At 53.0% G+C, this 26,504-nt stretch overlaps 11 protein-coding genes across 11 annotated transcripts; 5 read left to right on the forward strand and 6 right to left on the reverse strand.

Moving 5' to 3' along the window:
• Positions 1 to 370: 370 nt before the first annotated feature.
• Positions 371 to 708, reverse strand: BZA05DRAFT_390215 (uncharacterized protein). The gene has a single exon (XM_051482868.1). It carries the CDS (start codon positions 661 to 663, stop codon positions 445 to 447), a length of 219 nt encoding a protein of 72 aa, XP_051342189.1. The 5' UTR covers positions 664 to 708; the 3' UTR covers positions 371 to 444.
• A 962-nt stretch (positions 709 to 1,670) lies between these two features.
• On the forward strand, positions 1,671 to 2,196 carry BZA05DRAFT_222939 (uncharacterized protein). The gene has a single exon (XM_051479741.1). The coding sequence runs from the start codon at positions 1,732 to 1,734 to the stop codon at positions 1,993 to 1,995; it is 264 nt and encodes an 87-aa protein (XP_051342190.1). The 5' UTR covers positions 1,671 to 1,731; the 3' UTR covers positions 1,996 to 2,196.
• Positions 2,028 to 3,911, forward strand: BZA05DRAFT_222753 (phosphoglycerate kinase). Its single transcript, XM_051479740.1, has 7 exons — positions 2,028 to 2,165; positions 2,239 to 2,282; positions 2,338 to 2,608; positions 2,662 to 3,334; positions 3,385 to 3,564; positions 3,615 to 3,666; positions 3,718 to 3,911. The coding sequence occupies exons 1-7, from the start codon at positions 2,144 to 2,146 to the stop codon at positions 3,724 to 3,726; spliced, it is 1,251 nt and encodes a 416-aa protein (XP_051342191.1). The 5' UTR covers positions 2,028 to 2,143; the 3' UTR covers positions 3,727 to 3,911.
• A 273-nt stretch (positions 3,912 to 4,184) lies between these two features.
• On the reverse strand, positions 4,185 to 4,571 carry BZA05DRAFT_442641 (26 proteasome-like protein complex subunit Sem1; the record flags this gene model as incomplete). The annotated part of the gene is made up of 3 exons (XM_051486766.1): positions 4,185 to 4,206; positions 4,273 to 4,378; positions 4,454 to 4,571. The coding sequence occupies 3 exons, from the start codon at positions 4,569 to 4,571 to the stop codon at positions 4,185 to 4,187; spliced, it is 246 nt and encodes an 81-aa protein (XP_051342192.1).
• Positions 4,572 to 5,155: 584 nt separating this feature from the next.
• Positions 5,156 to 8,077, forward strand: BZA05DRAFT_390233 (outer membrane protein Iml2/Tetratricopeptide repeat protein 39). The gene is made up of 13 exons (XM_051482869.1): positions 5,156 to 5,409; positions 5,507 to 5,668; positions 5,723 to 5,789; positions 5,855 to 5,994; positions 6,055 to 6,478; positions 6,532 to 6,835; positions 6,890 to 6,925; positions 6,984 to 7,035; positions 7,087 to 7,127; positions 7,182 to 7,245; positions 7,297 to 7,501; positions 7,555 to 7,776; positions 7,826 to 8,077. The coding sequence occupies exons 2-13, from the start codon at positions 5,594 to 5,596 to the stop codon at positions 8,029 to 8,031; spliced, it is 1,836 nt and encodes a 611-aa protein (XP_051342193.1). The 5' UTR covers positions 5,156 to 5,409; positions 5,507 to 5,593; the 3' UTR covers positions 8,032 to 8,077.
• BZA05DRAFT_390236 (Alpha/beta hydrolase fold-1) lies at positions 8,078 to 9,543 on the reverse strand. The gene is made up of 2 exons (XM_051482870.1): positions 9,189 to 9,543; positions 8,078 to 9,110 (listed from the first exon to the last, which is right to left on the reverse strand). The coding sequence occupies exons 1-2, from the start codon at positions 9,378 to 9,380 to the stop codon at positions 8,280 to 8,282; spliced, it is 1,023 nt and encodes a 340-aa protein (XP_051342194.1). The 5' UTR covers positions 9,381 to 9,543; the 3' UTR covers positions 8,078 to 8,279.
• A 115-nt stretch (positions 9,544 to 9,658) lies between these two features.
• BZA05DRAFT_349549 (BRCT domain-containing protein) lies at positions 9,659 to 12,799 on the forward strand. The gene is made up of 6 exons (XM_051481252.1): positions 9,659 to 10,017; positions 10,076 to 10,465; positions 10,525 to 11,082; positions 11,150 to 11,271; positions 11,333 to 12,005; positions 12,060 to 12,799. The coding sequence occupies exons 1-6, from the start codon at positions 9,889 to 9,891 to the stop codon at positions 12,642 to 12,644; spliced, it is 2,457 nt and encodes an 818-aa protein (XP_051342195.1). The 5' UTR covers positions 9,659 to 9,888; the 3' UTR covers positions 12,645 to 12,799.
• A 119-nt stretch (positions 12,800 to 12,918) lies between these two features.
• BZA05DRAFT_390239 (PXA domain-containing protein) lies at positions 12,919 to 16,992 on the forward strand. Its single transcript, XM_051482871.1, has 6 exons — positions 12,919 to 13,875; positions 13,924 to 15,657; positions 15,710 to 15,776; positions 15,824 to 16,496; positions 16,545 to 16,729; positions 16,801 to 16,992. Exons 1-6 carry the CDS (start codon positions 12,970 to 12,972, stop codon positions 16,962 to 16,964), a joined length of 3,729 nt encoding a protein of 1,242 aa, XP_051342196.1. The 5' UTR covers positions 12,919 to 12,969; the 3' UTR covers positions 16,965 to 16,992.
• On the reverse strand, positions 16,993 to 17,626 carry BZA05DRAFT_390241 (uncharacterized protein). The gene has a single exon (XM_051482872.1). It carries the CDS (start codon positions 17,417 to 17,419, stop codon positions 17,165 to 17,167), a length of 255 nt encoding a protein of 84 aa, XP_051342197.1. The 5' UTR covers positions 17,420 to 17,626; the 3' UTR covers positions 16,993 to 17,164.
• Positions 16,993 to 21,871, reverse strand: BZA05DRAFT_390242 (uncharacterized protein). The gene is made up of 7 exons (XM_051482873.1): positions 19,948 to 21,871; positions 19,742 to 19,897; positions 18,149 to 19,686; positions 17,930 to 18,088; positions 17,604 to 17,869; positions 17,422 to 17,515; positions 16,993 to 17,235 (listed from the first exon to the last, which is right to left on the reverse strand). The coding sequence occupies exons 1-6, from the start codon at positions 21,789 to 21,791 to the stop codon at positions 17,438 to 17,440; spliced, it is 4,041 nt and encodes a 1,346-aa protein (XP_051342198.1). The 5' UTR covers positions 21,792 to 21,871; the 3' UTR covers positions 16,993 to 17,235; positions 17,422 to 17,437.
• A 1,044-nt stretch (positions 21,872 to 22,915) lies between these two features.
• On the reverse strand, positions 22,916 to 26,493 carry BZA05DRAFT_349558 (uncharacterized protein). The gene is made up of 2 exons (XM_051481253.1): positions 25,272 to 26,493; positions 22,916 to 25,217 (listed from the first exon to the last, which is right to left on the reverse strand). The coding sequence occupies exons 1-2, from the start codon at positions 26,410 to 26,412 to the stop codon at positions 23,131 to 23,133; spliced, it is 3,228 nt and encodes a 1,075-aa protein (XP_051342199.1). The 5' UTR covers positions 26,413 to 26,493; the 3' UTR covers positions 22,916 to 23,130.
• Between the last annotated feature and the right edge of the window lie 11 nt (positions 26,494 to 26,504).

Here is a 26,504-nt window from a genome sequence, read left to right on the forward strand (position 1 = left end):
CACCAGATGTGAGGATCCCCGCTGTGTCGCTCCATGGCAAGTATGTAAGATTATTATATGTTTTCCTAGCCGAATAAGAACTCTCCAGGTTATCCTGCCGGGGGGTTTTGTTATTGTTATTGTTATTGTTATTGTTATTGTTATTGTTTTGATATTTCTAAGTGCTGCGGGCGGGGGCGCCTGGACTCGGCTCATTGCGTCCATCGTCATGATACCCCTCAGGCCGCTACTAGTAGAGTACTCGGGTGTAGGGGTAAGTGGTGCACCCAATTCAGTGCCATTTGGTACTGGTGGTGGTGCACGACTTTCCCTCGCACCCGAGCACATGCATCCATCTCGTCCCTTCGACCAAACATATGTATACCCGACCGGCCTTCCCGATAGACCTCTTCGGCACTGCAATCCTCTCCATGATCTCCCATCTTTTTTTTTAATGTTTAATCTTCAAACCATGGTCTCCATCTCCAGCGAAAACCCCAACACAAAACAGTTGACCGAGTGATCTGTGGATGATCTACACCACACAGTAAACGGCCGCTTCAACCGGCACCAGGTCCTCCTTATTTCCCTACCAATGTACTTCGCAATTTCTGTCGTCAGTGGAGCTGAGGCCGTGACAGTCATTACTTGCTCAAGTACGAACAGTAGGTATGTGCTATCCATAATAGTTCATCAAGTCCTCGGGAATAATAAGGGACAGATTTTTCGGTTTCGACGTTCGAGCTTGAATCTTCATCTGCCCAACTCCTTTAAATACCTTATATATAAAAATTCTCCAGTTTCCTGCTTCAAGCCGTTGAGACTCATAGCCAGTACTGTTTCGGTCTTGCCATCGTCACCTGCCAATAGGGCCTCTTCTATGTTCCTGTTCGTCTCCGAATCGCTCATATGCCCCTCCACAAACCTTCAAGGCCCCGTAGTTAGGCTGCAACACCTTCCAGTGGGTACATATTCTTCTCGGACGGAAGCCGCGGCGTCTGCCTCTAGCGCGATAAACTTTGCGTAGTCGAGGTTTATAAGTAAGAAACCCCATTGCTGCCCTCCGCCAGTCTCCAGGAAACGACACCTAAAACTCTGGAAATAAATGGCGTTGGTTTTGATTTCTCGAAACGCCTGATAGGTACCGGTATGCATCCGTGGCTCCATCGTTCCCACGGTTGGGGAGTTCGACGACAAAAAGGCGCGCTATATACATACGGGAATCGGTCCTCGTCCTTCGCACCCTTCGGTCCTGCATAACAGGATACCGTCGGGGTTAGATGCTATTTTCCTAGGTACTCCTTCCATTCCAATGCTTCCCGTTGTCTCCTGTCTCAACGTCCTCGGCGAGCGGTTTGCGAGGCTTGATGGCTATGGGAGCTTGAATTACCCTCATAGTACCGGTAGTCGAAGCTGGCCCTCTAGGAGGCATGATTGTACATGGTGTAAGGGCCGGACAGCGCAGAATCGTGGAGCGTTGTGGTGATAGTATTGGCGAAAGATGGTCGCTCTGCCGCGATCGACCAGGACAACCCGATAAAGAGATGAAGAACTACTTATACCACTGTTTGGAACTCTAATCCAAACATCTAGAAATCTAGGGAGGCCGAGTCTGAATAGCGAGCATGATTCCCATGGCCATTTCACTTCGTATTTAAGTTAACGATCTACCTACGGAAGAACTGGCGAGCCGAGAGGGCCAGCTTCCGAGTCGCCGAGGTCCGAACCGGCCCAACCTTCACCGGCGACCTGATGCAAAACATATATATCGGCTTGTGTATGTGTGTGGTGATACAGGTGGGGGGTTCTGCCGACGTTCGGCGGGCCATAATCTCATACCCAGTGACAGGCGGGATTTATCGGGCTATGGAGCCTATTTTGCTGGGATGGGTAGGCGAGGAGGGAGGGGGGAGGGGGGGACGGCAGGGTGATGTCGTTTCCGTTGCGTCAGGGCAACCCCTCCATTGTGCCCCTCGCTCGCTCGCGGTGCTCTCCGCTCCCCACAGGTGTAAATAAAATCACTCTTCTTCTTCTTGCGCCTTTGCCGATAATACTATATAATCCTCTCGCAACACACGCCCCGAACTTGCCCGACACTCATATATAGTTCGTTCTACTAGACATCTCTACACGCATACACGCAAATCGATAAACAACAGAAGAAATGTCTCTTAGCAACAAACTCGGTATGCTGATGGATGATGGGATGGGATGGGATGGGATGGGGATGGAGATGGAGATGCTGACTAGATGCTATAGCCATCACCGACGTTAACGTCAAGGACAAGCGTGTCTTGATCCGGGTACGCATCTCCCATCTCCTCCAGGTCTCCTCGTCCACTCGTTGATCGTGTATAGGTCGACTTCAACGTCCCCCTTGACGGCACAACCATCACCAACAACCAGCGTATCGTCGGCGCTCTGCCCACCATCAAATACGCCCTCGACAATGGCGCCAAGGCCGTCGTCCTGATGTCCCACCTGGGCCGTCCCAATGGAGCGAAGGTGGAGAAGTACTCGCTTGCGCCCGTCGCCAGTGAACTCAAGAAGCTGCTCGGAAAGGACGTAACGTTCCTGAACGACTGTGTTGGAAAGGAAGTTGAGGAGCACGTTGCGAAGGCGACTGGTGGTATGTGGTTCTCCTAGGGTGTATGCGAGGTCTGGGGGCTGATGGTAGTGTAGGAGAGATCATCCTGCTCGAGAACCTGCGGTTCCACGCCGAGGAGGAGGGTAGCTCCAAGAACGCCGACGGAAAGAAGGAGAAGGCTGATGCCGAGGCCGTCAAGGCCTTCCGCAAGTCGCTCACCTCCCTCGGTGACATCTACGTCAACGACGCCTTCGGTACCGCCCACCGCGGCCACAGCTCCATGGTCGGTGTCGACCTCCCCCAGAAGGCCTCCGGGTTCCTCATGAAGAAGGAGCTTGAGTTCTTCGCTAAGGCTCTCGAGAGCCCCGAGCGCCCTTTCCTTGCCATCCTCGGAGGAGCAAAGGTTTCCGACAAGATCCAGCTCATCGACAACTTGATCCCCAAGGTCGACAGCTTGATCATTGGTGGTGGTATGGCGTTCACCTTCAAGAAGACCCTGGAGGGTGTCAGCATTGGAAACTCGCTGTTCGACGAGGCGGGTTCTAAGATCGTCGGTGACCTCGTCGAGAAGGCCAAGAAGCACAATGTTGAGATCATCCTGCCTGTGGACTACGTCACCGCCAACAAGTTCTCCAAGGACGCCGATACCGGCTATGCCACCGATGCCGATGGTATTCCCGACGGATGGCAGGGACTGGACTGTGGTGAGAAGTCTATCGAGCTGTGCAGGGACGCCATCTCTAAGGCGAAGACCATCCTCTGGAACGGGTAAGCATACATCCACTCTACGTAGGATAATCGTGCTAATTATACTATAGTCCCCCGGGAGTCTTCGAGTTCGAGAAGTTCGCCACTGGAACCAAGGCCATGTTGGATGCCACCGTCGATGCCGCACAGAAGGGCACCACGGTGATCATCGGTGGTGGTGACACGGCGACCGTCGCGAAGAAGTTCGGCGCTGAGGACAAGCTGAGCCACGTCTCGACTGGTGGTGGAGCGTAAGTCATACTTGATCACATTCTAGTGGTGCACATACTGACTGCGACAGTTCTCTTGAGCTCCTGGAAGGAAAGGAGCTCCCCGGTGTGACTTACCTCTCAGTAGGCGCCCCAATCCCCTTCCCACGCACTGAGAAATGCTGACAGTTTCAGAGCAAATAAATGCAGGCACCCAAAGCACAAAATCGGTGGTGAGAAGATGACGGAATTGTAGTTTCTTAAGCCCGGGGGATCGCAGTGTGTAGTCCCAAATGAAAGAACCGTCTTCTGTTTCGTCCATTAGTCTCTCTATCATGTGCCATATCATGTGCCGTAATATCGTGCTTCCTGATCACACTACGGGTATACGATGGGTATCGGGTGTAGAGTATTTTATTTTCGCCGAAGTTGCATTATTAATTGACATCGCCGAATACCACCACCACCGGTGGAACGAAAAACCGTCATTCCTCCCTTTTACACACAGCCGACAAACAAAAGTAGTAGTCCCATAGGTATAAGTCTGGCGAGACTCGTATCTTCGATGGGCGCGTTGAACTAATGGGTCCTCGGAGGGACTATGACATCGACTCGCTTTTTCCCGACACCTTCTTGAGCTCCTCTCTAGTCGCGAAAGTCCATCACCTTAGCCATTGACGATTCCTGAGGTGGGCAGGCGGGTTGGAGGGGGGTGGGGGGTGGAAGGGGAAGGGAGGGAGTAGGATGTACCTCAACTGCGCGGCGAAATCGTCGGTGGTCTCGTCGTCATCCCAGCTCTCTTCCCAGAGGTTCTTGCTCTTGCCGCTCTTGCCGTCGGTTTCCGTGTCCGACCAATCTGTGGAGCGCGAAAGATCGTTAGCGGTTGATGTAGGTAGGCGCGGAGGGGCGCGATGGATGGATGGATTATTACCCTCGGCGGGAAAGTCCTCGAACTCGTCATCTTCCTCGAGGACCTTGTTCGTCTTCTTTGAGACCTGCGGCTGGTCTTTGGGTTTGGAGTCGGAGGCGGTCTTGGGTGTGGAGGACATGGTGGTGGATGGTCGCGGTGTGGGAGTGGTGGTGGGTGCTGATGAGATTGCGTGATGTGTAGATGAGAGATGATCAGCTTGAAGTGGATTGGAGCTTTGATGGTGAGGTGTGGCGGCGGCGTGGCTGTGCTGACCAGGGAGGTAGGACTGACACGAGCTAGAGCAACTTGAGTGACTTTGGGAAGTGGTGGGGCTCAGGCAAGGCCGACGGAGCAGCCCCGCGTTTCCCCACGTATTCATGACATTGCTCACTCCACGGAGTGGTACAATGCATGTATCTGCTCTATGCGAGTATCTTGTATACTTTGTATTTCCTCGGAAGCCCGCTATCAGGCTTCTTCAAAGTTCTCTCTGCTCCCAAGGATAGGAACCCACCGTAGGTAAGATTGGGCAGACGGTCGGCCTGAATAATGTCCGAATGTGCTCGTCAGCGACGTTGCGCTCGGTCTGTTCGGACTTAAACCAAGTACATACGGTACATGATACCGGTTTCCTTTCATGCAGTAGTTAGGCATGGTCCAGGACTGGTGCATGAACTCCACCGCCGCTGCGTCTGAGCCAGCCGGGCCCCACTAACTTACCACTACTTAGAATTCCGTAGCTGCTCTAAAATTCCTCACATCTCCTACACCCTACTACCTACCTCACTTCTCCACACTCCTCCTCCTCCGCCTCCTCCTCCTCGGACGACGAACGATCGAGAGTGCATACTGTACCAGGACCAGAACTCGGAGACTGATCGACCAGCTGCACGTTGCAATGCTCAAGGCATTAGGATTCGGGGGTTCCCATTCGGCGTCGAGCCAATCGCTCAATGCTCTCGATGAGCCGTATGCACGTGTGTCTCTCCTGCTCGCGCCCTATGAAGGAGAAGAAGAAGAAGAGGAGGAGGAGGAAGCCGGAGGAGCTATTTATTGACATACGCGTGGCGATAGTGAATCAAGCCTTGAAAGGTTGGCCTACCTCCGTCTACCTCCGTCTACCTCCCTTCACGAACATGCGGGTACTGACCTAAACCATCGATGGACATGCTCATGGACGACTACGTCAGTGACGCGGAGAAGGCACTCGAGACTGGACAGTCTAGTTTCCATAAGGTGCTCTCCACTTGAACAGGGAGAGGTAGGAGTGAGAATATTGACAGAGGACAGCTGGCTGGAGGAGTGATCGCATTTTTAGGCGCGAGTCTGGGCTTCGAGGCGGACATAATGAAACAAGGTTTCTATACCTGCCTGTTTAACGTGATAGATGATCGCCACAGGCCTGACGTGTTTGGATTGTAGCTTCTGATCGACTCGCGGATGCTGAAGCTTCGGCTGAACGGGATAGGAAGAGAGCTGTGAAAGAGAACCATGTCTCCGGGAATATCCCGCCTGGAATGGAATTTGCACTCTGTCATGCTGAAGCGCAACTCATGTCTGCGGTAGGTCCTGCGTCGTAGCTCTTCGGCAGGAACTGGGTCTGATCGTGATGTCGCATGCAGGTCGTGGGATTGCTCTCCGAGTCCGTCGCCGAGACGTTACGATCGTTCTACAGACTCCGAACGGCCTACAAGACCCTCGAAGGCATCCATACTGCCATCAGCGCCATACCTACGGACGATGAAGTCGGGACCTCGACCCCTGCCAGTCGGCGCAGCACCGAGTCGGATAGCGCGCGATCGTCGAAGGCGGCTTCGACCGTTAGTGGCGCCGGATCAAAAAAAGAGGAGGGAATCACGATGGGCAAAGCTTCAAGCAAGGCTTCTGTGGTGTCCCTTCGAAAGACGAAATCTCGGATGGCTCGGGACGAGGTGGAGGTGTTCACACGGTCTGGGTGCGCTCTGTGTTTTGGGCTGCTGCTGCTTCTGCTCGGAATGGTTCCCCCCAGTCTTGGTAGGGTCATGAGCATAGTGGGGTTCCGGGGAGGTAGGGAATATCTGGACTTTCTCTCGCAGGTGTCATGGGTTGACCGTTCCCAGACAGACAACGAGGGCTCGAGATGCTCTGGGAAGCTGCTGAGGCGGGCAACGTTCACGGTGCCATTGCAACTTTGGTAATCCTGCAGTATTACGGTAACGCTGTACAGTTCTGCGACATCCTCCCGCCGGATAACGATCAAGGTGGATATCCGAAGCAGAGATGCCAGTTGATCCTAGCAAGGATAAGAAGGAAATACACCAACAGCGCTCTCTGGAAGCTTGAGGAGGCCAGGATGGAGGCGGTTGAGGGACGAGTCGCTGTGGCCGTGGACATGCTGTCTCAGCCCATCAAGACCGAGATGAGGTTTGTGGGCGTGGCGGACGTGATGCTGATCTTTGGTTGCTGACCGGCTGGTAGACAAGTTGAGGCGTTGATGCTGTTCGAAAAGTCAATGTAAGAGCTCAACTCAGCGAAGCTGAGAATTCCTCGGAGACTGACGGCGCGGATTAAGCAACGGCATGTTTCTCCACCGCTACGAAACAGTGGGAGACGACTTCATAAAGGTGATTTGGCCTACTTTATCGTATTTGGGATGGCAATTGACTCTGATGCAGCTTACGACCCTTAACAAATGGTCCCATGGCCTCTATCACTAGTATGGTCAACTCTCCAACCTGTTTCCGACCAAGAGCTGATAAATGGCCTGTAGCTTTGCCGCTGGATGTTACGTCGAGTTGTACCGGCAGTACAACGGGAAGGATGCCGAGAAAGCAGTAAGTGTGAACGTCCATCCGAGAAGACAGAAGCCTGAACAAGATGCACAGGAGACGTATGCCAAGTGTGCCGAGGAACTCATCCTTAAAGTACCAACCTTCATGGGCAAGAAACGCTTCATGGCACAGAGCCTTCCGCTGGAAGTCTTCGCCGATCGGAAGATCAAGAAGTGGCAGGCCCGAGCAACAGCACGGGGTATCCGACTGGTTGACGGTGTCGGAGCGAGTCCTATCTCGGAGATGATATACATCTGGAGTAAGCTTTACTTGCTGTGTTCCCAGAAGATGGCCCGATCTGACTGAGTGTAGATGGGTATAAGCGGATGGATCTAGAAAACCTAGACACTTCTCTGAAGGCGATTGAGTACTCGCGTGAGGCTCAAGCTGACGAGGCTGATGAGTGCGCGATCCGCAACTTGCTGGAGAGTGTGGTCTGCCGGAGGAAGGGGGAGCTAGAGAGGGCTAAGGAGTTGCTCACTCTGGTGTTGGAGACTCCCCTTCCTAAGGGAACCCCACACGACGAATGGATGCGTTAGTTTTGCATTCGATGCAATGGACAATGGATGCTGACTTCGGATAGTGCCAACTGCGCATTACGAGATGGCGGTTTGTTTATGGCATCAACATGGGCCGGGCGAGCACAACGAGGAGATTAAAGGGTGGCTAACGAAGGCTGCCAATTGGGGAGCGTATGAGTTGGATACGCGGGTTGGGATGAAGATACAGACAGCACTGGACACCGTCAGACGGTACAGTGAAGCCGCGACTGGGGCCGCCAAAACATAAAGGCGAGAGTGTAGAGCAGAAATGAAACGAAAATGTGTATGAGCAATATGTACTGTTTATTTGTCTGTATGTATCTATCGGGGGGTATCCTCTATACTGAAATGAGCATCACAATTTGGACAAGCTCTTGACGAAAGACTCGGGTAGACACTTGTTCCTGAGCGTCGCCCGATCCGCCTCAGCATCCTTTCGCCACTGCGCAAGCTCCGCTTGTAGGTATTTCGCGGCAGCAACAGCTATTTCCTTCATCAGCATGGTTTATCACTCGCGAGGTTTCCATCCAACTCACCAGTCTCGATCGGCTTCTCAAGTGGCACCAAATGCCCAGCCCCAGCAATCGCCACCATCTCCGCACGCGGGGTATACTCCATCTTCCTCTTATTACTCGCCTCCGTCGAAACCGGGCTCTCCGTGCCCACAATATATAGCACCTTTGGGCGCACCTCCGGCAGCTTCCTCCAGGTATCGCCACACGCCTCATGCGCCGTGCACTCCTCCTGTCCCGGCGGGCCCTCACACTTCAAAAATGTGAACACCTCCTGATGCTTCGTGGTAGCCAAAGTCCACCCCCTGGCATCCGGGTACACCGCGCTCGGCAGCTCGCGCAGTCCATGCTCCATGTGCGCATCAAGACACCGCGGGTCCCAGCTCTTGTAGAACTTGCGGCTGCGGAAGTACTTTTCGGCGGTCGCGCGGTCCGGCCAGACATCTATGCGGCGCGCCGACGCCACGGCGGGGGCGTTGCCGCTGAAGATCTCGAACTCTTCCGCGACCGGGTCGATGGCGACAAGTGTCGAGAAGAGCGACGGGTGGAGCAGCGATGCGCGAAGGACCGCGTGCCCGCCATAGCTGTGGCCCATCCCCACTAGTGGCGGAGGCAGCTGCGCCGCAAACGTGTTGATCAGCTGCAGGAGGTCGCGAGGCAGGTCGCTCCAGCTCGGCTGGTCGCCCAGGTGGTGCTCGTTCACGGTGCCTGAGGCGCCTTGGTGCGCGGCGTCGGGCGCCCATATCCCGCGCACGCCGACGGAGAGGCGCTGCAGGTGTAACAGCAGGTCGTCGAAGAAGGGTTCGTAGAGCTCCTGCGGGATCACATGTTAGCTAACCCCTGGGCTTGTGGAGAGGATGGGTGAGGGGAGGGGATGGGTGAGGGGATGGACTTTGTGGAATGCATTCGCATGACAGAAGATAATGCTCATATCCCCCTTCTTCGGGGTGTAGTCCTTTGGGACGTACTGGTTCACCACCAACTTGAGTAAGGGAGTGTCGGCGTATGCGCTGGTGGTTCCGCGCGGGAACTCGCGGATATGCGAGGCATTGATCGTGTGCGTCGTGACATTGAATTGAGACATCGCGAACTGAAGAAGCGAGGGATAGGATATGGATCGCTGGGAGATCCGGGGGATACAGAGGTAATTTATCTAATTCCCCCGGGATATTTGAGCGCGGTGCCTGTGGGGTACATTCTTGGGCAGGTGAGACGCGTATGGGTGGGGCGGAGAGCTCACTCGGACCGAGGCTGTTTACTATTCAACGTGCCTATGGACACCGGATTAAATTTATGGCTGGTGATGTGGCTCAGTCTTCCGGCATGTGGACTGACACCGACCTAATCTCTGTGGCTGGTGATGTGGCGCAGTCTTCACGCCTGTGAGTACACGGGACTCGGCTCCTGCCGACAACGCGCACTTTATGGAATGAACAGACGCGCTTCACGTCTCCCTTGCACTAAGCCCACAAACAACAAAACTCAACACGGATCATCGCCGTTTCAACAGCCACAATTACCACCAGCACACACACGTTCATTACCAATCCTCGGATCTCTCACTCGCTGTTGTTGTACTTGGAATCGAAAAGATGTCAGATATTGCTATGCCAGAAGCTCCGGCTCTCCCGCCGGGCTCGGCCACTGGATCAAAGATCTTCAATGAGGTGGTGTTTCATATCGTCACCAACGATAAACTTTCGCAGGAAACAGCCGCAGAGGTATGTTACATCCGCCTCCACAGCACGGATGAGCAGGATGCTGATAGGGCTTTCACAGTTAAAAGCCATCCTGCTGGCCCATGGCGCGACCGAAGCCCCAGTCAAACCTGCAACCGCCAGTTCCCGCGTTACGATCGATCTGGAAGAATCTACTCACATCATTAGTGCCAACACCGATTTTCCCGGATACGCCGATGCGGTAAATCTAATGATCCCCGTGGTCACCCCCGAATGGGTCAAACATTCTGCCTTGAAGAAGCGGGTCGCCCATGTACGACCCTTTACGCCCGACCCGAGGTTCTTCTTCTCGAACGTTGTTGCTACGGTTGCGGAGCTCCCACCCGGGGATAAAGAGGCTATTTGTGGAGGAATTGTGGCCATGGGGGGACAGTATTCGCATCATTTGACGAAGTTTACGACGCACATTGTAGCATTGAACACCGACAACGTAGGGCAATCGAACAGGATTTCGTGGGCTGCCCCGAGGCTAACTTGTCGGTACTGTAGGATAAATGTCGCCAGGCCACCAACAAGAAACTTTCGCTGAAGATCGTACTACCGCACTGGTTCGACGACTGCCTCAAGCTGGGCCGCCGGATCGACGAAAAACCTTACGAGCTTCCGAACCCCGAAATCGAAAGCCTCGGTGCTAAAGATCCGATTCCTACTCTGCAGATCCCAGATCTCCGGTACACGCATGCCCATCAGGGAGGACCTATGAGCGGCGGCCCGCCGAAGCCACCGCGTGAGGGATACAATATCTTCAATGGGAAGCGGGTCATGCTGGGACTGGACTTGATGATAAATGACCGCCTTAGGGAAGTGATTGTGGACATCATTACTCAGACTAAGGGAAAGGTCACCAGTGATGTGGATGAGGCAGATGTTTACATTGGACAGTATCGCGAAGGAGATGACTACGTTTTGGCTAGCCGGCGGAGTGCGCATGTGGGAAATCTTACATGGCTCTACTGGATGTTTGCACATGGTGAATGGACGAATCCGTACGATCGACTGTTACACTATCCGATTGTCAGGGGAGGAATCCCGGGGATGAAAGATAAGGTGCGCATTTGTCAAGGGATTGCCAAGCCTTCTACGTTCACCTCGACTGACTGGCTGTGGTTTCTAGGTGATTACCGTGTCCAATTACGGTGGCGATGCCAGGATGTATCTTGAAAATCTCATCGAAGCCTGCGGGGCGAAGTTCACGAAGTCGATGAAGGCAGACAATACTCACCTTATCACTGCAAGGTACACTAAACCACCACCACTATTGCAACTTGTTATCCTCTAACCCTTCTCTTCCAAACAGGGCCCACAGTGAGAAATGCGACGCAGCGAAGGAATGGAACATCCACATGGTGAACCACCTCTGGCTGGAGGACTCCTACGCCAGATGGAAAGTGATGACCATATCCGATCCTAAGTACACACATTTCCCCCGGCGCACGAATCTGACGGAGGTTGTTGGCCAAACTCGGGTCGACCTTGCCACTATCGTCCAGTTCTATGAGGAGGAGGAGGAGGTGGAGGTGGAGGAAGAGGGAGATACGTCGCCCAGTACTGCAGTTATAAGCAGTACCGCAGTACATTCTCCTCCGGCTACTGCTATCGTGCAGCGTACGCCGGCTCCAACGAAGAAACGTAAAGTACGACCAGACCAGGACCAAAATGAGGAGCCGCCTGCACCGCATAGCACTGGTAGGAAAGCGAAAGAGAGAGCCACTGCGAGACTGCACAATACTGTGATGCCCGATCTTGTGCTATATCAAAAGGAGCTTAAGCGGAAGGGTGGAGTGATGGGCAATGGTAGAAGCAGAGGGGGGAGTGTCGACAGTCCTGACAGTAAACGGGCTAAGTCGAGCGATGCCGGAGATGAAGTACCGGTCAAGAAGGGCAAAAAGCGCCCAAAGCCCACAATTTTCCTTTTGATTACTGCGTATTCCGGCTGGTGGGAGAATCCACAGAAGGAGGATGCAGAAAAGGTATGGCCGAGAGTGATGTGGTATGATGTGGCACGTAGCTGATGTGGTGGATAGAAAATACTCGCAGATCTCGGCATCAAATGCGTCGACGATCCGGCGCAATGCACATATCTCGCCGCACCACACTTGGTACGAACGGAGAAGTTCTGCTGTGCTCTAGCCCGTGCACCGGTTATCGTATCTATAGGATGGGTCGAAGCTTGCATCAGCGAAGAGCGGGTTGTCAAGCCCGATGATTTCCTCCTCCAAGACCCCGTGAACGAAAAGCGGCTCGGAGTAAAGCTTGCAAAATCCCTCGCGAGGGCGAAGGAAAATAATGGAAAACTCCTGGAAGGTCAGGCTGTGTACTGCACTCCTGGGGTCCAGGGCGGTGGCTACGAAGTTTTCAGAAAGATCGTCGAGGCGAATGGCGGTGTCTGTGTCTTGTTCCGGACGGCAAAACGACCTGCAAACGCCCCGGATAGCGATAAGTTGGTCTTACTTAGCGATAGTGCAGCGGACAAGAAGCTGTGGCAAAAGTTCGAGGGCATGGCTGCGAACGCGGAGAAAACGTGGTACATCTATAAGCCTGACTGGTTGCTCGAAACGGCGATGAACCAGAAGGTGGTGTGGAGCGATCGCTATAAGATCGAGGAGTAAAGCATGGATGGGGTCGGGTTAATTTCAAGGATATCACTGGTGTGGTGTGGCAAACTTTTCTTGTCTCTCTGGTTGGGTTCTGGGCTGGAGTATTAGTACTTGTACGGACGTCGGAGTGTGTAATTTGCTGTAGATATGTAACTACAACTCTACCCGAACTGCGGCGATAGCGCCAACGTGATACTCGAGTGATGATTTATGCCATACATAAGAGGTCGGGTAACAAACGGACCCTGGATGTCTGTAACCTCGTCATCTTGCAGCTACAGTAGCCAGATAATGCACGACAAACACACCCTATAACTCATAACTACAATATTCCCCTATGTCTATGCCCCAACAACGGTATCTTTTCGTAGGGTGTCTGGCTCTCCTTGTGCTGCTCAACACGGTTGCGACAACATGGCTTCCCTCTCTCCGTCTCATCGTCTGGGCCTTCTTCACGGGCTGCGCAGTGTCGTGTGTGGTGCTGGCTGCCGCAGTACTATTTACTAGTAACGTCAACACGTGCACAACATCCTCGGCTGGTTCAGTCGCCGAAGAAGAAGATGAAGATGATAATCCGCTGCGGCGTATTAAGCCGCTGGCGATCATCGCATCCAGCACATGGAAAGCCGAGACCCTCGCATTATCCGCCGAGGACTCATACACTCGCATCCCACTCTTCCCGCCATCATTCCAGATCTCACACGCTCTGGATAACTTGCTGGACCTTGTGAACCGTGACTTCGTCTCCTCATGGTACAGCAAAATCTCTCCGCAGTCGCCGTCGTTCTCCCTGCAGGCGGAGAATCTGATCCGACATGCTGTCCTTGAGATCTCGCGGCGGATACAGGCAATCGATGCGCCCCGGCTGCTCGTCGGGAGGATTGTGCCGCTGCTGACATCACATTTACATGATTTCTCGGCGGCGGAGAGGACGGTCAGAGGGAGGCATCTGAACATTAACCTCACTGAGTCCGAGGAGCTGGATCTGGCGATTGCATCCAAGTATAGGAATGGAAAGCTCCATGTTGCCGCTGGGTTGGGGTTTTCGGATATGAAACAGGCGCAGCAGGATCATCTCAGGATGCTTGTGGACAAGATTCTGCCGATGCTACTCCCATCAAAGGAGATGAAGAGTAGGGTCGTCAGCATCATTTCGAGGGAGATTATTGCTTGTGCGGTGCTGTACCCTACGCTACAGATGCTGAGTGATCCGGATACCTGGAATAAGATCATCGAGGCCATTGTAAGTTCTCCTGGTGTGAGAAGAAACATGGTAGCTGAAAGTGCTTAGGGGAGATCTACATTGCAAGACCGCAAGACAGTCCGGAAACTGCGAGCAGCGCTGGACCAACATGCAACTCCACACCCTCCAGACACAGCCCGTCACTCGCGGGCCGTCACCGGCACCTTGCAACAGCAATTCATCCGCCTCACACCCAAAGACGACGAGCGCTCCTTTGAGCGTTTCATCCGGTCAATTCGCCTCTGTAATAACCTTTCCGACGCGCGACGACTCCGGAACGAAATCACAGCCCAGCTCAAGCGCGACGCGAAACTGGAGAGTGTCGAGGGGTATAGCGTCTACCTGCGGCGTCTGGAGACCGGGAAGCGGTTGATTGAGCAGAGGGTGGTACATCTTTCAGCAGGACCGGGGAGGGCGGGGGGTCAAGGGTTGGTTAGATCGCAGTCTGAGATTGTACTACCCGCGAAAAATCACTCATCGAGGTTGGAGTCGGCGACGCTGGAAGAGGTTATGCAGGACTCGGCAGGGCTATCATACTTCATGGAGTATATGGACCGCAAGCAACGGTTGGCACTGGTCCAATTCTGGCTGGTAGTCAGCGGCCTTCGTAACCCCCTGGAGGAAGACATCCCCTCTACGGATGAAGAAGACAGTCTCGCCACGGCAGCCGCCAACTTCGCACCCTGGAGTGCGTCCGACCGCAACGACATAGCACAGATCCACGACGCATACCTATCCAAATCCGAGCTGCGGATCACGGACAAGCCCCGGCGCGCGATAAAGCAGTTCTTAAAGTACGGGGATAGGGCAACGCAGTCGCAATATGTCCGTGCGAGATTTTCGATACTGAGAGCGCAGACTGCCGTGTATAATGATATGCAGAAGAACGACTTTCCCGGGTTTAGAGCGAGTGATCTCTGGTATAAGTTCCTTGCGTCGGGGGAGAGGACGGCCGGTTTCAACCAGAGGATTTTTGATGACCGGGTTTCATCACCGGGCAGAGGGTCAACGGGCCGACATTCGTTCGATGGGCGTTCAGGGACCGATGGTGCCGATAGTAATAGCATTGATACTGACCCACTATCGGCTTCTGCTCACAATATTGGTGCGGCTACGGCAGAGGAGTGGAATAGCGAGGACCCGCTGTATTCAACTGGCCCGAAAATACCCGGGATTCATACGCCCGAGAGCAACATCGTCGAAGCAATGGAGGCGGCATTGAATGACATCATCGAAGGCCGTCCTAGTGCAGCGGATGGATCACCATCCCTCGGTGCTGCCTCACTACTCGGCACATCGGATCAGTCCCAGAGGAGCTCGTTGGACTCTTTTCGAGAGCGACCAGAAGGCAAAAAGGACAAGAAGAAATCTAAGCTGCTACCACCCAGTCTTTCCTCTCTAGGCCTTCTTGGGGGGCAGCCGAGCGGTGGCGTGTTCAAGGAGGACCTCTTCCCCGAGGAGAACCCGGAGGTCGCCGAGTCGCTCGATTACACGCAGGTCGATAAGACGGTTCACGACGACAACAGCGATGATGAAATCCATCAGGCCGCTCCTGGGGACCTGGGGCTTGCAGAGGCGATTGTGGCATTAACTTTTGATATTGAGAAGTTGTGTACGCAAGAGGCGGTGATTGATAGCTTGTATAGGAAGGCGGAACTTACGAATAATACGGTGGAACTGAGGATTTTGAGGAAGAGTAAGAGTAGTCTACAGAGAGAGATTAGGAGGAAGGAGCTCCAGCGACAACAGTATATTGTCCAGGAGAGTGATAACAGTCTTTATGTGGGTTTACTCTCCATAGTTCCGCGGTTGGACAGTAACTGATGAATCAAAGGGTCGGTCGGAGGTTAGAATCAAGTCGACAATGGTCGGGAATGAGAATGGGCAGGAGTACGCTCTATGTGTGTATGTCACTCCTTTTGGACCCGTATTTTGACTGATTATCTAGATATGGTGGAGGTTCAACGCGAAGGTGGCGAGCAACTACCAGCGGCGCAATGGGTCGTCGCCCGGCGCTACAGCGAATTCCTCCAACTCCACACGCAGCTAAAACGCTTCGAGTCGGTGCGGGACCTCGACTTCCCTCGTCGACGCGTCGTCCTAAAGCTACAAAAAGACTTTCTTGAGAAGCGGCGGGTCGCTCTCGAGCGCTATCTCAAATCCCTCCTCCTGGTCCCCGAAGTCTGCCGCTCTCGCGAGTTCCGTGCCTTCCTCTCCCAGCAGAGTATCGAGCCGATCCAAGACGGCGAGCAGGACACCGAAGATGGACGCAAGGATCTCATGTCCCGCCTGTACAACTCTATCGCGGATGGAATGGAAGACGTCCTGGGCAACCTCCCAATCCTGGACCAGCTCTCCCTCGCCAGCGCGAATATCATTGCCGCAGCTACAAATCAGCTTCAGGCGCCGCAACCGTCCAAGAGTCAGAGCGACGATGTAAACGCCATTGCCGAGGCGGAAGCGGAGCTGAATGCGTTTGAAGATCGCGAGGCACAACCGTTCGTTAAGCCCATCTGTGACCTCTTCTTGGAGGTGTTTGAGCTCAACAGAAAGAGCAATTGGCTACGTGGACGAGCTGTTGTCGTGGTGCTGCATCAGCTGCTGGGCGGGACGATTGAACGGTAGGTCATCTATATCCCAAACCCTTTCATATCCGCTCACTCGCCTAGGAAAATCCGAGACCAAACAAAAGCCACGCTCGACGAAGAGTCGGTACTGGGATATATCCAGCGTCTTATGGATACCATGTGGCCGGATGGAGCACTCTCTACGAGCAGCGGCGTGCCACGAACACAAAAAGAGAAATCAAAGACGAGGAACGAAGCTACTGTTATGCTGGCTAGCTTGATCCCCGGTTTGCCTCCTCCTCCTTCTCCTCCTCCGAATGACATTGGATGTTCGTGAAGCTGACTGATTGGGCGGTAGAACTCTCGGCCAGTGTAGTTGGAAGAGCGAATGCCAAATCGGCCAGTAGAAGACTATCGGCTGTTTGCAACAACCAGAGGTTAAAGTACCTTCCCCTGATCTCCCTTATCCCCGAGTCCTTCAACTTACCATATCTAGCACGTCGATTCTATACACCGTACTAGATGAGCTAGTAGAGGAGGTTTTTGGGGTTCAGGTTTCATAGATTAAGTTCAAGTTCAATAATACTCGGTGTTTGAAAGAGAGTAATTCATCCCAAAAAAAACGATAGCAATAAATGTTCTCCAAACCCAGAAAAGACAATCTCCCTCCCCATCATCCGCAGAAGTAACAAAATGCAAAGCAAATCAAAACCCTCCAATGTTCAACAAAAACCTGTATTCTCCCCTACTCCCCTGGCTTTATCTTCAACCTCCCAATTGTGTGCGTGAATCCCTAATGTAACGAAATGAAGATAATGAGCCCGATAGATGTATTGGGAAAGAAAAAAAAAGTACGAGTTGCAGACACGCAAAGGAGACAAAAAGCAGATAGAATCGACCGGAAGCCCCAGTCTCTTCCTAGCACACAGCAAAACAGGGCGTAGCACAGTGAACAAAAACGAAACAAACACGTACATACCGCACACAACCAAGAACTAACCACGACTGCTCGTACTCGAACTCTCGGACGACGGTGTACCGGGCTCAATGACTTGATTGCGGATGTGGAGGATCTGCTCGGCCACAACAAAAAGTAGGGCACATTCACAAACATTAGCCGTACTGGTCCTCATTATTTGCAAATGTCGCGATGTAGGATACCCAGTCATGCTGCAGCAACTCGGCGGCGGACGAACGACTGCGAGGATCGCGCTCGAAACATTTCTTAAGGAAGTCGATGCCTAACTCCGAGAGTTGGTCGGCCGATGGAAGTTGTGGCGGGTGTCCGGCCGCGATGTTCCACATGATCGCCCATTCGTTGTCGAGATTTGCCCAAGGGCGACGGCCCGTGGCCATTTCGAGGACGACGCATCCGAGCGACCAAATGTCGATACTACCGTGTCGACCACTGTTGCTGCCCGTGATGACTAGAGGTGTTTACACTGTCAGTACGGCGAGTGCGGGGATGGACGAGAGATTTATCATACCTTCGGGTGACATGTACATAGGTGTTCCGGTCATGCTGTTCAGGTTCGTCCGTGTGGCGGCAGTAGCCACGCCACCACGGGTCTTTCCTTGCTTCGCAATGATCTTTGCCGCTCCAAAATCGACGTACTTGATAATGCCATTGTGATCGAGAAGCAAATCTATTCACATGAGCAGGGTATCCTGTTTAAAACAATGCAATAAGGAGGGCGAGAACATACTTTCTGGCTTGATATCACGATGCACAATGTTGTTCTCATGTAGGTACGCAAGACCCTCGAGCATCTGAAGAGTGTAAATCATGATAACTGTCTCGTCTTCGATCCGTCCATGTTCCAGCAGTGAAGCCAAGGATCCGCCAGAACAAAATTCCATAAAAAGATACACTCTGTCCCGGTGCACCTCGATTCCGAAATACTGCACGATGTTGGGGTGGTCAAGCAACTCTAGCACCATCATCTCATCTCTGATGGCTGTGGCGATTTGTGGGATGACCTGTGGATCTTGCAGTCGGATCTCCTTCACTGCCATCGGATATCCGGAGTCTAAGTTCATTGCGATGTAAACGGTACCGAAGGTTCCGCCGCCAACGAACTCGCCTTGTGCCCATCGTAGTGAGACATTCGAGAACGACGATTTCGAAAGATACGTCAACGACCGATCCGTCTGATTGCTGTCATCCAGAACACGTCCGAGAGCTTGACGTTCAGCCTGGATGGTTTTACGGGCGCCTTCGATCTCGTCTAGTTTCCGCAGCCATTCTTGTCGGATGTGATCGGACGCTTCGTTATCCTCCAACAGCATGCTTACATCTATCTTTTTGAGCTGTCCGGCCAGTGCCTCCATCTTCTGCTTCTCTGCTTGAGCCGCGAGGGTCGATCGCGCACCCATGATGTCGAAATGCGAAATCAGCAGCGACATGCACCCCGCCACCTTTGCTCGGAGTCTGGAATACTCCTGCTCGTTAAACGAAAGGATGTTTTGCCCACGCGTCATCACCATACAGAACTCCAGCGCTGTAACGGCCCATCTGAATGTGAGTCGGTGCTGGGCCACACAGTCATCACAGATGAAGCTGACCCAATCCACCGCTAGTCGTGTGAGCTTGCTATTGTTCCTTGTTTTCCAATTAATGTCCATGTACGTCTGTGAACGCTGTCCGAACTCAGTTGCAAACGCAAAACAGGTCTGGATAAGTTCCTGACAACCCAGACCCATAGTTTGCCGACGGATTTTCTCCACACTATCCATAATAGTATTTGAGAGACGATATGTGGTTGTTTTGATCTTCATCAACTCTTGGTTCACCCGTGGCAGGTTAGCACGACGCTCTAGTAGGATGTCTAGATCGTGATCGAGCTGAGCAAATTTCATCCGTGCATGGGCAAGACGCTGCTCGGATCCGTCGGCCACGAGACGCAGTCGCCCTGGTTTGATATCGACAATCGGCTCCTTCATATCAATTCTCATCACCCTCCCCTCCCACGACAGACTCTCCTGGGGTGATATGAGCAGCACGTAGGAGCACATATTATCGTCCCTCGAAACATCCTCGTGATAGCATGTTCGTAGAATCGACTGTATTTGATGCGGGCGATCATAAAGCGAAGGATCCGCAATCATGTACACCCCTTCGTGATCAACACCGGGAGTGACGACTACGAAGTAATTGGCTTCGACCAAGGCCGCCACCAACGTTCGCAACTTAGACCTCTCCACACTGTACTCGGTCGCGTTCTCGAAGCGCTGGCTCAGGAGGCTTCATGAATCAGTTTGACAATCGCGAAAATACATTGGTTCATGGTGGGACTAACCGTGCAAATCGAAACAGTTTTCGTTGGCGAACACGAACAGAGTCGAGAATAGACTTGTAGCGCTTGCTAAGCTCGTCACCTTTCTTCTCCGGCGGTTTCTGGAGCTCTTTGTCGAAGTGTAGCATAAGCCGACTCAAGAGCTTGCTCGTCAAAGAACTAGGCTTAATCAGCATATAGCCTTTGTATTAAAATTGCGATCTACGAACCTGAAGTGCTCAGCTACTTCGATGTCGCCTCCCTCGATAAACCGGCCAATCTCGTTCGAGAAATGCCACTCGGTCTCGAGGATTTCGGCCTCCTTAAAAGTATTCCGGTTGGAACCAATTCTCATTCCGATGAGTTTGAAGTAATACTTCAAACCTTGCAGCACGACCTGTTCAAAGTTCTCGTCCATGCATGGTGGCAGATCCCAGCCTGGCTCAGGTTGAGAGATCTCGTTATATTCCTGCTTGATCTTCACCGCAAGCTGCAACACTGACTGGAATTGCGATATCAGCTGGTCCGCCATCATGGACACTGGCTCGCGCATCCTTTCGGCATACTTCAGTCGCATTCCTATGACTTCTTCGATGAGACGCGTTGGGAATCCAATTAGCACCAGGAGCTCTTCTACATATGGTGGGAGATGACGCTTCTCAAAAGCTTGGGAGTACTCGATCAAAGTGGCTTTGGCTTTCCTGATTACCGAGGCAAGGCCGATCAACATATTGCTTTCGCCAGTCAATGATTTCAGGTTGTCGTCTTTGAGTATGCGGTCCAGGAACGAAGCCTCGTGATCAATCCCGGCAACCTCGTTGTTTGCAGCGACGGAAAGGCACCGGAGGTCGAGATCTTCGTTGCCGACCCAGTTTTGCAAGATGAGGAGTTCGGTATTGATGAGTTGAGTGATATTGTTCCAGGAAACGATAGCATCCAGACTTGCTAGGAGATTCTGGGAGGTACAGTTCGGCTTTGCCTCCGCCATGGCTGCCCTCGACGGCCAGAGCTGCTCGCATCTTTCCCAGCGCAGAAGGATATCCTGCACCTGCTCGTTTGGTGTTTTATCCGTCTTATCTTTCCCTCGGATCTCGAAGTTTATCACCTCATCGATCAACGCATCCGCCTTGGACCGACCATCGTCGACCATCCGCCGCTGAGCCGAAATCGACCGCCCACACACTCGCGCGCGCATCCCGAGGAATAACTCGGATCGCATGGTCGAGCTCTCTTGCTCCTCCGTCGATCCGATCAATCGTCGCTTTTCTTGCGCGACCACATCCCCCATGAGTACCGAGGCCAGCATGCTATGCCACTCCAACCGTTCTCGATTTGCGGGGATCTTCAGGTCTTCCGCCGACGGCTCCATATCGTCTTGAGCATAGTACATCAACGTGTCGCCATCGTATTGGTCATTGTCGAAATGAATATCCGACGGCGATTCATCCTCCAACTCCGCGCCCACCTGGTAGAACATCTCCATGCCATTGAAATAGTCTCCTCTGTCGGCGTTCTGTCGTAGTTTCTGTACGTATGCCTTCTCTTGCGATCGGTATAGGGCATTTGGATCTCGACGTGGAGGGCGATCCGAGCGCGACGACCGCGAATTGGTAGGGACGGGGTGGCGTAGAGGAGCATAGGTGCTTGACGGTGTCCGCACTGGCGCAGCGGGTCGCTGCAGACGGGTTGGATTTTGTTGTGGTTCTGGAGAGAGCCTGCCAGATGCCGGGTATGCAGATCCACTACCATTTCTTGGTCTCGTCCACGGAAAGGTAGAGCCACCACCACCACCACCACCACCACCACCATTACTACCACCATCGAGATCCTCGTCGTCGTCGTCTTCCTCTACTTCGTCTCCAATACTGTGAGTTCGTAGCCGCAGCGCACCGTTCGTGTGGGCGCGCGAGTCGACATTTCTGTCTCCGTTCGACCGCGAATAGGTCTGCAGCACGCCGTTTGTAGGAGCTTGGGCCTCAGCCGCCTCAGAGTCGGACATCCGTGCAAAGTCCGATGACGCGAAGTGGACCCCTCGAGAAGGTAATGATATTGAAGATGGTGGTGTGTCTCCCATGATTAACAAATGTAGGGAATGTCGGGGTAAGGTGTGGGGCGGTGGATGTGGCCGATTAAGTGACCCATAAAGTGTTAACTTGGACGGGTTGATGCTGACTCGGCCAGAACTTGTTTGGCGACGGGAGCTCCTGACCGCCAAGACGGATCTGCACATCGCCACAATTTTACATAATGGCTTGTCAGGTAGTTCACAAGCGAGCATTTGGTGTGATCGCACGTGGAGATAAGTTACGAACTAATCCCTTAGCTATCTAGTCGAGAAATTACCGTCTGGTGGTTAACTATGGCCACATGCCAGTAGTTTATCTAGGCTTCAATCATGAGAGTATGCAGTCTTGTATGATTTGCAGGGAGAAATCCGGCCGCGCCACAGCCATTATCCTGATCCTGAAGATTCTACATAACTGGCGGCTCAAGAAGAGCCCTAGCTTGAGCGCTTGAAAACAATCGAAGGGATGCAGCAAGATGAACCGCGTCGTACCGGTTACCGGTATACATGTATTCCGGTATCCTGAGCGAGCAGGTGTATTGAGAGAGTTACAATGTCTAATTCGCCTGCAATGTTCCGGCTTGCTCTCAATGGTGACATAATTACACTCTCATTTTGCATTTGTTTGATTATACTCACAGCCAGCCTACCTACTCACACGACCGGAAAGACTTATCCCCCCCTTGTTAGATCTGTGGCCGTGTTTGGCTCACCATAGTAATTGAACATCCTCAGCCACAGATCTAACAGGGGGGTGATAAGTCTTTCCGGCCATGTGAGTAGACTATGGCAATGTACCTTTATCCAGGTGGTTGCACTCTCAGCCCATTCGGGAGCCGGTAAGGCGTTCAGACGGTGAGTGACATCTAGTGACGAAATTTCGAAGAATCATACACCGCCCTAGGCGTGCTGCACAGTTGCAGAGACTGGCTTGAATATATGAAGCTAGTCATAGGATTGTAGACTATGGCAATGGCACTCTCTGCTTGTGATACTACAGGAAGGCGAAAATATAAATTTGAGTGATTGGTCGTGAATAGGTATAACCACATTCAGACCATCCGATGTCATCTGGCCTTGGGCCTGGAGACACTGGTCCAGCCAGATTTTGTGGACAATGAGTCTGAAATCATACCCTTCTTTCTACATGTAGCCCATCTATTCCCCTCTCACATCTCATTTACACCAATCAGACAAATATATCATGAACCAAACCCCGTAAAAGTGAAAAAAATGAAATGAGAAGAATGTTCAGAAAACCAGACCCAATACTACCCTACAGAAACCCCCTCGATTATACAAAGCGAGGAGAATCTATACATACAAATCGCGCAAAGAAATGACACCATTAGTCCATCCTCACGCGTCCCTCCCCTCCACGTGGTTTGGCGTCCGTCTGCCCCAACTCGAAGCCGAACGAGGGCTTCTTCTTCTTCTTTCCTGAGCGCTCACCATACTTCTCGTCAAACTTCCGGATCAACCCTAGAGTTCCCATGTCATCGCTAATGCTCGCAGTGATCTCGGTTGTGGCCTTGTCGAAGTGTCGCTTGGATAGGATTCGCTTCTCGGGGTACTTTCCGGTCTTCTCGAACTCGGCGTTCTCCTCTTTGACGCATGTCAGCGCCGCCGAGACGCACAGGTTCTTGAGATCCGAGCCGGAAAAGAGACTGCATTCATCTGCAATCTCCTTCAGATTGATGGTATCATCCAGGGTTTCCGCGGTGAGATGAATCTGAAGGATCGCTAGTCGGTCCTCAGGGGTGGGCAGGTCGATAAGTATCCGACGAGGGAGTCGTCTCAGGATGGCATCGTCGAGATCGAACGGCCGGTTGGTGGCGACCATGATGAATGCAGTGCTATCCATGTCCGCCCATTCCTTCAAGAACTGATTGATGATCTCGCGGTGACTACTCCGGCTGGAAAAGCTCTGTCTGCTGCCGAATATCGCGTCCGCCTCGTCAATGAAGATTACACAAGGGCTCAGTTTCTTCGCAAGCGAGAAAATGGCCTTAACGTTCTTTTCACCCTCGCCAACATACATGTTGAAGATGTCGCCGCCAGATACCTCCAGAACGGTGGCTCCAGATTCTTTAGCGACCGCTCTGGCAAGTAGCGTCTTTCCGGTACCAGGAGGACCATAGAGAAGAACACCAGGAATCCTGTCGGTGGCAAGAACACCGTACTTAAAAGCTTCGGGCCGAACGAGAGAAAGCGAGGTCAGGGTTTTCATGGTGTCAATCGTCGCGGGTGCAGCACGGACGGATGAGAATCCAGTGTGAATATCCTTCGGATTGATGATTCCATTGATCAGTTTCTTCTCGTGGGCGTTCAGATTCTTGGGAATAGGTTTGGCGGCTTTCTCTTTTCCTGGGCCGTCCTCGACTTTTCCTGGCTTGTCACGTTCTTTAAGGTATTCCTGCTCTTGTGCAGCCCACTGGAATTTAATGTTATCGCTGTCATCGATGACACGAACGGCTTTAGCAATATCGCCCAGAGTGATCTCGCCGGGTAGATTCGATGCTTGCCCTAAAGCCATGATAGCAACTCGGTGCGATCGGTCAAAGCTCCAGAAGGCCTCGTGGATTCCAGGAATCTGGAGTTCACCAGGGTCGAGATGCCAATTTTCTGGGACAACTAGTGTGGCAGACTCTCCATTCTCCCCGCTTCTTCGTCTGATTACGTCACGGAGGTGTCGGATGTTGACCTCCCTGATCCGAGCGTCTCTGTCCTGTTTGAAGATTGCGTTGTCGGCCCTACCAATTACTGGGGGGACCACAATGGTACGTTCGAACGCTTCAGCTGAGCGGGACTGCAGAGCTTTGAAACCCGCTTTAGAGTACATTGCCGGGTCTTCCTCCGTCGATGTGGTGCCGAGAATGACTATTTTCTCGCCCTTACGCCGACGAGTCTGGACGATGTTATGTAGCATTTTCAGAATGGCTTCGCCGGAAACGGTGCGCTCCAGTTCACGATAATCGCGAATATGGATGATCGTCTTGTTTGAAACCGTCTTCGGGGGTTCTGATGAAGAGGGTGAGGAGGACTGTCGCATTCGCTTCGCCTGGGCAGCTGATACCATGACGCTCAACAGGCTCGCCATCTTTCGTTCGTTTCTCTGATCTAGAGATTGTTCCTTCGTCGGAGCTGGCGCCATCGAAGAGAATGGGAACTCTCCGTCGTTGGAAATAGGCATCACGGCGGCGCCAGCTATCCGCCCAATACGGAACAGGTTCTGTAGCTGGGCTGGCAGAACATTGAACGTAGTTATCTTAGGTCCTACGCTGGGCGGGTCGATCATGTCTTCGTCTTCTTCATAGCTTTCTTCGTCCTCTTCGGCATCTTCCTCTTCCTCGATCACGGCAGCGCGGTTGACAGTGACTTGTGTATCGAATGCCAGCGAGCGGATTCCGATAGGCGATATGTCTGATTGGGAAGCTGGATTGCAATTAAAAATTACCTCCAAAGTTAAGGGAACGTGAAGATACTCACCATGCCTTGAATCCCCCAGGAAGTCTCCTGCAATCTCTGCAAAGTCCTGCGCGTCTATCCGGATTAAATCCGCTTCAACCTCCGCGGCGACCTTCTCTGTGATGGCATCGAGATAATACAATCCACCTTCTTTGGGTAGATGTAGGATACAATGAGATTTGGTAGCTGCAACCCCGTCGGCAAAGGCGCCCTTTGGTAGAAGCAGTCCTGTTTGAACGTAGGTTGAGATCTCCTTCCACACAGATTCGTGAAGTCGATATCTTTCCTTCGGCGCCGCTTCCGCCTCGCTTCCCGCCTCTGTAGTCCCTTTCTCTGTCACAGTTGTTTCTCCGGCTGTGGGCTCGGGCTCAACAGCTTCCGTAGGAGAAGATGTTTCCGAAGCTGCTGCATCGATTCCACTCGCTGCCTCCGGATTTGGCACTCCTCCAGCCGCTGGTCCAGTACTCACATCTGCATCCGGACAAGGCGCTTCTTCTCCAGCCACTTCCTCGGCCTCAACATTTGCACCCGGAGGTGGTGTGTCTTCAACGGGCACCTCGACATCGACGACTGTTGCCGGTGGAGGTGGCTTCCCGTCCGATACTTCAGTCTCGACAACCGGCTTTGGTGGGTCCGAATCTATTTTTAACAGCGAAGCACTCGGTCCCTTTCCATGGTCCTCTCTCAACACTATCCGGTCAATGAACCATTCTGGCAACACCGGCTTCGGGATCGGCAGCGGCTTGCGAGCTGTCGTCCTAGTCTTCGAACCCACAGGCCTGCCTCTTCTCGCCGGTGACCGGTCTTCCATAGCTTCAGCTTCACCGGAACCATTTGCCGCTATTACACCACTTGCTATCTCTTCGTGCGAGACCTCCGGGGCGAACGTGCTCTCTCCTTCCGTCACCTCCGCTGTCTCTCCCGCCGCGCCCTCTTTCTTTTCCGTGGCATCGTTGGATTCCTCCACACTCCCGGCAGTTGCAACCGTGGAGTCGGCTGGTCTCGACGCTTCGCCCGAGGTGCGTAGGTAGACGGAAGTCTGCGATAAACATCGTACTGGGGTGCTGATGTGGAATCGTGGCGAAATCGAAGCTCCCAGACGGTGCGGGCGTGCAAGTCTCTGTCGCGCCGTGGGAATGACCCGTCGGATGGCAAGCAGCATCAGAGAGGAAGAGCTGAGCTAGGTATGACTGAAATGATGGCGGGGTTATGATGGGTCCTTGTGGTGATGGTGTCTCGTCTCTCGCCCCTACA

This window comes from Tricharina praecox (assembly GCF_024521635.1).
Source record: "Tricharina praecox strain CBS 144465 chromosome Unknown BZA05scaffold_5, whole genome shotgun sequence".
Lineage (NCBI taxonomy): Eukaryota > Fungi > Ascomycota > Pezizomycetes > Pezizales > Pyronemataceae > Tricharina > Tricharina praecox.

Coding starts and splice junctions, on each gene's coding strand:
- BZA05DRAFT_390215 (XM_051482868.1), bottom strand. CDS start 663: ATGGATAGCACATACCTACTGTTCGTACTTGAGCAAGTAATGACTGTC.
- BZA05DRAFT_222939 (XM_051479741.1), top strand. CDS start 1,732: ATGCAAAACATATATATCGGCTTGTGTATGTGTGTGGTGATACAGGTG.
- BZA05DRAFT_222753 (XM_051479740.1), top strand. CDS start 2,144: ATGTCTCTTAGCAACAAACTCG. Junction 2,283..2,337: donor ACAAGCGTGTCTTGATCCGG/GTACGCATCTCC, acceptor GATCGTGTATAG/GTCGACTTCAACGTCCCCCT. Junction 2,609..2,661: donor CGTTGCGAAGGCGACTGGTG/GTATGTGGTTCT, acceptor ATGGTAGTGTAG/GAGAGATCATCCTGCTCGAG.
- BZA05DRAFT_390233 (XM_051482869.1), top strand. CDS start 5,594: ATGGACATGCTCATGGACGACTACGTCAGTGACGCGGAGAAGGCACTC. Junction 5,995..6,054: donor AAGCGCAACTCATGTCTGCG/GTAGGTCCTGCG, acceptor TGTCGCATGCAG/GTCGTGGGATTGCTCTCCGA. Junction 7,246..7,296: donor GGAAGGATGCCGAGAAAGCA/GTAAGTGTGAAC, acceptor CAAGATGCACAG/GAGACGTATGCCAAGTGTGC.
- BZA05DRAFT_390236 (XM_051482870.1), bottom strand. CDS start 9,380: ATGTCTCAATTCAATGTCACGACGCACACGATCAATGCCTCGCATATC. Junction 9,111..9,188: donor ATGCGAATGCATTCCACAAA/GTCCATCCCCTC, acceptor GTGATCCCGCAG/GAGCTCTACGAACCCTTCTT.
- BZA05DRAFT_349549 (XM_051481252.1), top strand. CDS start 9,889: ATGTCAGATATTGCTATGCCAGAAGCTCCGGCTCTCCCGCCGGGCTCG. Junction 10,018..10,075: donor CGCAGGAAACAGCCGCAGAG/GTATGTTACATC, acceptor GGGCTTTCACAG/TTAAAAGCCATCCTGCTGGC. Junction 11,272..11,332: donor ACTCACCTTATCACTGCAAG/GTACACTAAACC, acceptor TCTTCCAAACAG/GGCCCACAGTGAGAAATGCG.
- BZA05DRAFT_390239 (XM_051482871.1), top strand. CDS start 12,970: ATGTCTATGCCCCAACAACGGTATCTTTTCGTAGGGTGTCTGGCTCTC. Junction 15,658..15,709: donor AGAGTGATAACAGTCTTTAT/GTGGGTTTACTC, acceptor GATGAATCAAAG/GGTCGGTCGGAGGTTAGAAT. Junction 15,777..15,823: donor TGGGCAGGAGTACGCTCTAT/GTGTGTATGTCA, acceptor CTGATTATCTAG/ATATGGTGGAGGTTCAACGC.
- BZA05DRAFT_390241 (XM_051482872.1), bottom strand. CDS start 17,419: ATGTACGTGTTTGTTTCGTTTTTGTTCACTGTGCTACGCCCTGTTTTG.
- BZA05DRAFT_390242 (XM_051482873.1), bottom strand. CDS start 21,791: ATGGGAGACACACCACCATCTTCAATATCATTACCTTCTCGAGGGGTC. Junction 19,898..19,947: donor GAAGTAGCTGAGCACTTCAG/GTTCGTAGATCG, acceptor GATTAAGCCTAG/TTCTTTGACGAGCAAGCTCT. Junction 17,516..17,603: donor AGTTGCTGCAGCATGACTGG/GTATCCTACATC, acceptor GTGGCCGAGCAG/ATCCTCCACATCCGCAATCA.
- BZA05DRAFT_349558 (XM_051481253.1), bottom strand. CDS start 26,412: ATGCTGCTTGCCATCCGACGGGTCATTCCCACGGCGCGACAGAGACTT. Junction 25,218..25,271: donor CCTGGGGGATTCAAGGCATG/GTGAGTATCTTC, acceptor ATTGCAATCCAG/CTTCCCAATCAGACATATCG.